Source organism: Apaloderma vittatum, unplaced genomic scaffold (assembly GCF_000703405.1).
Source record: "Apaloderma vittatum isolate BGI_N311 unplaced genomic scaffold, ASM70340v1 scaffold11439, whole genome shotgun sequence".
NCBI classification, from domain to species: domain Eukaryota; kingdom Metazoa; phylum Chordata; class Aves; order Trogoniformes; family Trogonidae; genus Apaloderma; species Apaloderma vittatum.
Window position 1 is genome coordinate 29,546 of NW_009735841.1, and position 9,292 is coordinate 38,837.

Sequence of the window (9,292 nt, forward strand, 5' to 3'; positions counted from 1 at the left end):
CCAGAGTCATCAGCCGAGCCCCTGGCCTGAAGCTGGTGGTGGAGACACTAATTTCTTCCCTCAAGCCCATAGGAAATATCGTCCTCATCTGCTGTGCTTTCTTCATCATCTTTGGCATCTTGGGTGTGCAGGTAGGTTGTTACTGCCCATCAAACAGGCCCCGTGCCCCAAATCCTGCCATGGGGAGCTGTACCCCCAGAGGCTACAACAGGCATAGGGAACCAAGCAGAGCAGGAGGGACAGGCAAGCCAGGACATTTTCTGCAGCTGCTCTGCTCCATGAGCTGTCTCCCACCATAATGTCCCCACAGCCTTTGACAAGGACAAACCAGGTGCTCAGCGAGTGCAGATGTTGCTGGATGTGCAAGACAGGAGTTAATGGTCATATCTGGCAGGAGTTATATCAGGATTTGGGTCAGCATTATAGGGAGAGCCCAGGGCTGACACAGCACAGGACTCACTGGACATATCCATGTTGTGTTCCCCTTTAGTGCCTGCTTGCACAAACCCTGCCTTCAGTCAGTTCTATTTCTCCCCCTCACTCTGAGCCCTAAATCCACCCACGACCTTCTTTTATTTTTTTATTTAATCCTCTTTATTTTCGGCTGTTGCACTGCAGAGGAGCAAGGGCGTGGGCGTTACTTCCATCTCAGGGAATGTGCTATACTTAGTCTACTCTGATGCATTTGTACAAATGCACAATCCAGTACCTTCCATATGGGGAAAGGAGCCCTGGGCAGAAATGCCCAGCAGTGCAGTAGAGCTTTGTGAAAAAGAAGTATCTGAGAAGCAGGGGATGTTTTTTCTAGTTCTTTACTCTCGAATGAGATCATCTTTTCCTACCAGCTCTCTCCATGACTGGGAGGCAGGGAGAGGAGATTCTCTTGGTGACTGAGTTGAAGATTTTTGTTGCTTTTGGGCTAGTGGCTCTAATTGCACCCAGAAAGGCTGCCCTGAAGATCATGGAATCATAGAAAGGTTTGAGTTGGAAGGGACCTTAAAGATCATCTCGTTCCAACCCCACCGCCATGGGCAGGGACACTTCCCACTATACCAGGTTGCTCAAAGCCTCATTCACTGCTGACTTGGGGCAGTGGAGGAAGCTGAAGAGCCAAATGTGGGTTTACAAGGGTGGCTGTGGCTCCTTAGCAGTGTTTCAGCCTGTGCTGTGTGTCACATTGGTAGTCTTCCTTACCTGTCATGCTCCACCTGGCTTGTAACTTAACTACCACCTCAGGAGGTTCTGCACATCCCAGGGAGCATGGGGAAAGGGGCTGATGGGATCACTCCCCTCCTGCAGCTCTTCAAGGGCAAGTTCTACCACTGCTTGGGAGTCGACATCAGGAACATCACCAACCGGTCCGACTGCGTGGCTGCCAACTACAAGTGGGTGCATCACAAGTATAACTTCGACAACCTGGGACAGGTGAGTGTGCCCACAGCCTCTGTCTCTGGTGAGAACCTAGCACAGGGTTTGTCTCCTCCTACACGTATCCCTCCATGAGGCATAGACGCAGTACCTGGAAAGCCTGATCCCTATGCAAGGAGAGGCAGTTATTGGATACAGGAACCCATGCAGAAGCTGTGTCTCTAGTGGGTTGGTATCAGGATGATGTTTACAGGTTGCAGGGGAAAGAAAAGTGGTGGCAGCAGAGAGCTTGAGTTTCTTTTTCCTCCTGCTGCAAAGCAGATGTTCTTCACAACCTCTCTTCTCTGGTAGGTCTGGCTGCACCAGCTTCCTGGCTCCCCCTCTCCTCCTCCACGAGGGAAGGAGCAGGTTTTGATGTGTGCAGAGACACAGGCAGGAAGAGTATTTCAATGTGTGTGTTAGAGAATAAACCCATGATTATTTTTCCCAGCCTGCCAGATGCACCTGCTCCACATCTGCTTTGCTTTGTATGTTGCAGGCTCTGATGTCCCTCTTTGTTCTGGCTTCCAAGGATGGCTGGGTCAATATTATGTATAATGGACTAGATGCTGTGGCTGTTGACCAGCAGGTACAGAGAATTCCTTGTGAAAGGACCTTTTTTTACTTTCGTCCAGCTAGTAAGACACAAGCATGCTTCAGACACCTCCCTCAAACCAAGAGCCCTCTCCAGGGCCCTTCTGAATCCTTTGCTCACCTAATTGCAAGGAGTCGGGATCATGCCTGGTCTATGCAGGAAGGTGCAGCTGTGGCTGCACAGTGGGTGTCTGTAGTAATTTTTACTCTACTCAGTTTGAACCTCACAGCAGGACTTTAGCTATTTATAATGATGGAGCAAGAATGCCATGTGCCTTTTTGGGCATGCTTTCTCCCTCCTGGCCCACAGATGGTTATTTTAATACCTTGTAAAGCTGAGATTGTTGGGCTGCTGCCCACTACATCCTTATTCCTCTACTGCTAAGGCAATGACTTGATAGTGTCCAGTGCAGGCACCTGCCATGACATGCCAAAGGTGTTCCTGCTGCCTGGCCCACCCATTTTACCACATACTGGTGTTGTACTGGACCTGTGGCTGGGTTTGTGCCTAAATTGTGGGTGACTCTGTGCAGGTGGGCCCTTGCCCTTGACTCTCACCTGCTCCGTCAGTCACCAGCTGATGCCAAAACCACAAACTGCCTTGCATATAACCCTAGCTCTTCCCAGCCAGCTCCCCTGATTTCCATAACCCCTCCCTAGCAGCTGATTTCCATACCAACATGCATCTAACCAATTGACCACCTCCATTATCCCTCTCCTCCAGCCAGTGACCAACAACAACCCCTGGATGCTCCTCTACTTCATCTCTTTCCTCCTCATCGTCAGCTTCTTTGTGCTCAACATGTTCGTGGGGGTGGTGGTGGAGAACTTCCACAAGTGCCGTCAGCACCAGGAGGCTGAGGAGGCGCGACGACGGGAGGAGAAGCGCTTGCGCCGCCTGGAGAAGAAGCGAAGGAGTAAGGCACAGCCTAAGTGTTTGGTCGGTTCGTAGGCCAAGGTTTTTTGAGAAAAACCTTCTCCTCTTCTATTTCTTTCCCAATGGACCGGTCTCCAAAATGCATTGCTTGTGGCCATGCTCTCAGCCTTCCTTCCTGTGCCACTGCCATGCTGCTGTGCACCTCACCGAGGCGGTCTGGGGAAGAGGGGTGGCTGACAAGGTCTGCTGAGACTCCAGGGAAGCTACTGTGATTTCAGCATCCTGTCCCTTGGAAGATAAGATGTACCAAAAATACGCTGGTGCTCATGCTGGCGTGCACTGTCAACACAGGGCACGCATGCATAAGTGCATCTCCTGGGTTTGAGATAGTCCCACAAGGGCTCCCTGCAATCCAACTGGTGTTTGGGGGAAGACCTGGACAGACCATCCTTTGTGTTTAAACCAAAATTTAAACAAGTGGGTGGGGGGAGGGAAGGTAAAGAGGAAGACCCCTGTGCTTTGTTCCTGGCTTTTTCCATCAATGTTGCAGTGTCACTCCTTGGGGTACCAGACTCCCTATGGTGAAGCAAGCCCTCCTCGTGGTGTTTCTGTCCTATTCTATATTATCATTAGACAAAACCTCCAAAAGCATACTTGCCCCTGGAAGTCATCCCTACTACCCCAGACTGAAAGTTTTCTTCCATATATGACCTGTGGACATGTTGTCCCTTCCTCTGCTCCAGTTTCCCCCACCTCTCTTCTGTGATGCCCTGAGGCCTCTCCTGGAACCAGCTGCTCCCTTTTATAATTTGTGATCTTAATTTGTTGAGGCATGAAATGCTGACTTAGCACCATTCCCACAAACATAGACTAACAGATTTTCTTTCTAGCATTTCTTTCCTTGTCCTTTTTCTACTTATTTTCTCTCCCACTTCTACTTTGTTCTTTTTTTTTGCTTTTTTTTTCCTTCCTATGTCCTCTATCTTTTACTTATCCTTTTCTGTTCTTTCTCTCTCCCACCTTCATTCCCGTTTCTTTCAACACCTATCACCACTCTTATGCCTGCTCCCTCCTCAGTGTTTCTTACCCATTTCTCTCTTTCTTCCAATTTCTTCCTAACTCTGCCCATCTCCCTCTTTCCACTGAAGAGGCGCAGCGTTTGCCGTACTATGCCACCTACTGCCCCATACGCCTCCTTATTCATTCGGTCTGCACCAGCCACTATCTGGACATCTTCATCACTTTTATCATCTGCCTCAACGTGGTCACTATGTCCTTGGAGCACTACAACCAACCTGTGGTGAGTGAGATCGTGGAGATAACCCCTGCCTCTAGTCTTTATGTTATTTTGCTACAGCTCTCTGATGATCGCTGCCCACTGGCATAGGTAGGACACTTAAGTGTCTCTAAAAGTTGCTATTGAAAGTGTTGCAAGAGTTAATGTAGTAGGCAAAGTTATGTGAAGAGTTTCACACTATCCAGAAAGGTAGCCCCTACTCAGACACTCGTTACCTGTTAAAATCAATAAAGAGAAGGCATCTAAGCAAGTGTCGGGCCCCTAGAAATCATGGTGCAATTAAGTCTCTGTGATTTATATTAAGTGGGTATATGGATCACCCAAATTGAGCTGCCTATTCTGCTTTGCATGTTGCCCTGGATCCTAATAGAAGGAGTGGTGGAAGCAGCAGTGTCGTAGGAGCTTCAGGCTTTGCAACAGGTTTCCAAATGTCAGTCCAATTCATCTGCCATATGGACTGAGCTGAGAGGACTAGAGTGTCTGGTTGTGTGTCATGGGACAGGATGTCTTCACCAAGCCACTGTTTTTCTGTAAGAGAAGCTGCAAGGCCAAAGTGCTGAGAGGAGTCTCTCTTGGCTGCAGGGGGTGACTCCCAATAAAAGGCCTTAAAGGCCAATTGAGTTTTATGCTTTGATTGGTGAAGACCATGTACCTCTCAGTGTTCCTGGCAAAGCTCTAGGTGCCTTTGGTGGAAAAAAAAAATGTATGTTGCACATATCAGAGGAGCTTTCTGCCTCCATACGTAGACAAAGCATCCATCACGACATCTGTCAGCTGGCGTTTCAGTTTTCTCTTCAGGAGACCCTTGGTTTAGGTGAGAGCTCTAGCGCCTGAGCAGATGCTGTCCAACAGTAGCTCAGACTTTTGTCAGGAACTGAGTCTGTCTGGCCTCAGTCAAATCCACTGCCAGGCTCCTCTGCTTCTTGCCTATCTTGCCTAACTGCCCACCTTTGATCTTGCCCTTGATAGTGCCCAATTTTACTCTGCAGGAACTCTCAACCTTTATCTGTTGTCATCCTTATGTCAGGCCTTTGTTCCTGAACAAGTCCCTCCTCTTCCTTACTCCTCAGCTCCTTTCCCTGGAATGCAGGGCCAGTCATGCTAGCTTGCAGGCTCTGCTTCAGGCTCTGCTAAAGAATCTTGTCAAAGTGCTTTGAACCTTTCCAGTACAAAATGCCACCAAATGCTGCCCACTGGTCCTTGGTGATGAAGGAGCAGTAGCACATGAAAGAACCAGACACCCAGCAGCTAGGAGATATGACATATGCCTGCCCCACACCAAGGCACAGGGAGACTTTCCTCCCATCAGAGATGACATACCCACAACTAGAGTAACTGTCATGCCTCAGTTCTGGTTGATAGCTATGCCAGTGTCATTAACATGGTGGCATCCAGGTGGCATGGGCTACTGGCAGAAGAAGAAGCCAATAGCACTTGATGGATTCTCTTTGTAATAGCCTCCCCCCTGCCCCCATTATGTTGAGCAGTACAGGAGATGAGAAATAATTGATCCTGAGAACAACATGGGGCAGAGGGACCAGCTGTTTTTTGCCCTTAGTAGGCAGCCTCCACGTTCAAGCGTGGAGTACCATCCCCAGCTCCCAAGGAATTCCTGGCACTCAGGAGAGTCCACCCACAAGTTATGTGCTTGATATTTCTTTTGCCTCAGTTCTTTACCCTCTCTTTCTGCTGGCAGTCCCTGGAGACCGCCCTCAAGTACTGCAACTACCTGTTCACCACCGTCTTTGTGTTGGAGGCAGTCCTCAAGCTGGTGGCATTTGGTCTGCGGCGATTCTTTAAAGACAGGTGAGCAGAAGTTTGTCAACTGTATCTGTGGGACAATGGGGTTTGGGGTGGAGGTTCTCAGGACATATCCCTATCTGGAGTGTGAGCTGGCAGCAGAGTGCCCTGACTGCTTCACAGTTCTGCACAGCATAGACCTAACCTCAGCCCACATGAGCTGCAATGCCAAGCCAATATTAAGGGTTGTCCAAATATTGCCTCTTGGTTGGCTTCTGTTGGTTAGGCTGGAAAGCAAAGGAGGTGAGGTTAGAGAGAGACATATTTTTGCTGCCCTTGAGGCAAACTGGGAGCCTGCTGAAGCAGAACGTATATAACAGAACTGATTTGAGGTAGTAAGGCCATAAAAAGCTGAGTCCATTAGTCAAAGCATAACACCATAGTAACACTGCTCCATGCTTTCAGATCAGGCTGGCTTGCCTCTGGCTGCTCAGGGTGTGTGCAGTGTGAATCTCTGTTTGTCTGCAAAAGCCCATATAGGCTGACTCAGAGTGGGGCCTTGAACTCATACATAAAGAAATATTTAGGTTGGAGACAATTGACTTTCTTTTTCAGGGAAACAGAAAAACTCCATCTTCCTTTATTCTTTTCAATTTTTCTTCTTAAGGTGGAACCAGCTAGATCTGGCCATTGTGCTGCTCTCTGTCATGGGTATCACGTTGGAAGAGATTGAAATCAATGCTGCTCTCCCAATTAATCCCACTATCATCCGGATCATGAGGGTGCTGCGTATCGCTCGGGGTGAGAGAGATGCTGGCTGGAGGCAGGGGTGTAGGTTGTGATGGAGTGGGACTAGGTATCATGACTCATTGAGCAGTGGCTGTAGAGTCATGGGCTTGCCCTGTCCTTAGCCCTGTGAGGGTGGCAGGGGATGTGACAAGGGACAGCCTAGAGGTTAAGGCTTTCTGGCTTCCTTTAGCCAGGCATTTAGATACAGTGGCTTTAACAGGAGGGGAAGGACCAGGAGGGTGAGCAGATCATGTGAAAGCTGAACTTTCCCTGTTATTTTTTTTATGGGGCAAGTATGGCAGTGGTGTTTGGAGAAGGGACCACGAAGCAGGCTGAGGTTTGCACAGGGAGGGGACTCAATCTTCCTGGTAGCAACCAAGGTGTGCTAAGTTGCCTTAACAAATGGTGGCTGGAGGAAGAGGAAGTGATGGAATGAAAAATCAGAGCAGAGGAGGAATTGTGATACACACTGCTGTGAGAAAGAGAGATCTTGGCCACACTGTTTGGGTGAAGCAGAAAAAGCCCAATAGACATGGGTGACAGAAACAGAGTATTTAGGAAGAAGGAAATGGACTGGAGGAGAAGGAACCACTGGAGTTGTACAGTCAAAAGAAGTGGGAAAAGAGAAAAGGGGAGCAAGAGGAACAATCCATTTTTTCTAGGGCAAATGGAGACAGAACATCTGTCTTGTGCTACTGTCATTAGTAAGTCACAAAGGATGGACCTTCTGAGCTCAATCTGAGTGACACTACTCTTCTGCTTGTTGTGGCAGTCTTGAAGCTACTGAAGATGGCCACAGGAATGAGAGCGCTGCTGGATACAGTTGTTCAAGCCCTGCCGCAGGTAAAACAGACCAGCTCACCCACAGCCTCTCCTTCTCTGCACCATTTTTCCAAAGGGCTGCAGGCAACCGCCTCAAGGTGATGTCCAAGTTTTCATGTGCTTCACAGGGGTACAGCTCTCTTCAGAAAGACGTTGCTCGGGTTGACATGTCAACCATGGGAGCACAGGTCATCTCACACCTCTGTTCTCCAGCGGGTGAATGAAATAAGGCTTGATTCCTGGATAAGGGCAGATTTCTTCCCATTACATCTAGCTAGTGTCTAACTACTGACCCCAGCTCCTCTGTCCCCTCTCCATAAGAAGGGAAGAGCTGCTGGCAGCCATTTCAGGAGGAAAGGACGTCTTTGCATCTCTGCCCCTTTCACCCTTATTTACACGTGCCCCCCTTTTCCCCCTTCTCACCCACGCTCCCATCACTTATTTTCTTAGCCAGTGCCTCCCTCTTCCTCCTTTCTTTTCTTCCTTTCTGCTCCTGGATCCCTTTGTGTTTCTGAGCCTCTCATGTACGAGAAGCAGTGACGTGCTCTGTTGTGGCTCACACAGCCGGCAGTTAAGTGTCTACTGCAAGACAGCTAGACAGAAGGATTTCATGAGCTGTGAGTGGCAGCTGTTCCCAAATGAGATGCTGACACGGTGCTTTACACAGACTTCAAGCCCACTGTGAGCATCATCCCTGATGGATGAGCAGCCAGGGAGACTGGTCTCTTTCCTTCTGGATCCTTGAAAGAGAATCGTTAAGCAAGGAGTAGTGGCACGAAGTGGCTCTACTGATCATAAGTCAGACCCCTCCCTGGGAGGCCCAGAGCAGGGAGCTATATTGCATGATATCAAAATGCATGGGCGTTTGTCAGTTGATTTATCAGCTATTGTGCCAGTCTCAGTGACTGATGTAGAGCTGAGAATCAATCTGAAAACAGCATGAGTAGACACCCAAGAAGTTTACTTCTGAGGTTGGTGACAATAAGCGTCAATCTGAATTAGCAGAATTTCATGGAACAAAAGTGAGGAGGAAACACTGTAATCTTTTATGGATCCTGAGCTCTGTCTGATATCTCATGATTTTTATTAATAATAATTTGTGCTTTTGTCTAATAGTAGAAATTATTTAATTCATACAGAGGATATATAATACCATCATCCAGGATAGTTAGGAGCTGAAATATAGACAATGGAAGGAACAGGAGGTTAAGGGTGTTCTTATAGTAGGCAGCTTTGGGCCAGTAACATGTATTAGTTCTGGCTTTGCTGCCCTAGGTGGGCTCAGTGCCACTTCTTTGCACCTTGCTCTTTTCCATTCTAGGAGCCAAAACAGCTGATTTTTCTCAAGCAAGGATCTGGAGCAGAACAGGTCTCCAGATCCATCATCTGTGTGTTTGTGGCAGATTTATTCCACAACCCAGATAAATTCACACAGACATTAAGAGCTGACTGAAGTAGTATCCAGAAGCCACTGGTAAGAGGACACTGCAGTATATTCGCCTTTACATGGTGAGAGTGAATTTACACCCTCAAAATATAGAGAATAAATAACGATGAAGTGTTAATAACCTTGCTATGTAGATGTAGAAACTGAGTCATCAGACAGTGAAGTGTTTTTGCTTAGTATGGCAAAAATCACAACCAGGACCTCAGTTCAAGCCTCCGAGCACTGCTCACATCCTGTCCTCAAGTCAGGATGTTCTGGTTTGTGGATGTATATTCTTTCAAATGTATATGCTTTCACAGAATCACAGAATGTTCGGGGT

General features: G+C 48.1%; 1 protein-coding gene across 1 annotated transcript in view; it reads left to right on the forward strand.

The window, feature by feature from the left end:
* LOC104279458 (voltage-dependent T-type calcium channel subunit alpha-1I-like) overlaps nt 1–8,873 on the forward strand; it is a gene marked incomplete at both ends in the record, with an annotated part of 30,746 nt that extends 21,873 nt beyond the window's left edge. Inside the window, 9 exon segments of the mRNA XM_009876747.1 lie at nt 5–131; nt 1,300–1,425; nt 1,907–1,996; nt 2,726–2,918; nt 4,027–4,178; nt 5,872–5,981; nt 6,583–6,716; nt 7,477–7,547; nt 8,802–8,873. Of these exon segments, the coding sequence (XP_009875049.1) occupies nt 5–131; nt 1,300–1,425; nt 1,907–1,996; nt 2,726–2,918; nt 4,027–4,178; nt 5,872–5,981; nt 6,583–6,716; nt 7,477–7,547; nt 8,802–8,873 (1,075 nt within the window).
* Nucleotides 8,874–9,292: the final 419 nt, after the last annotated feature.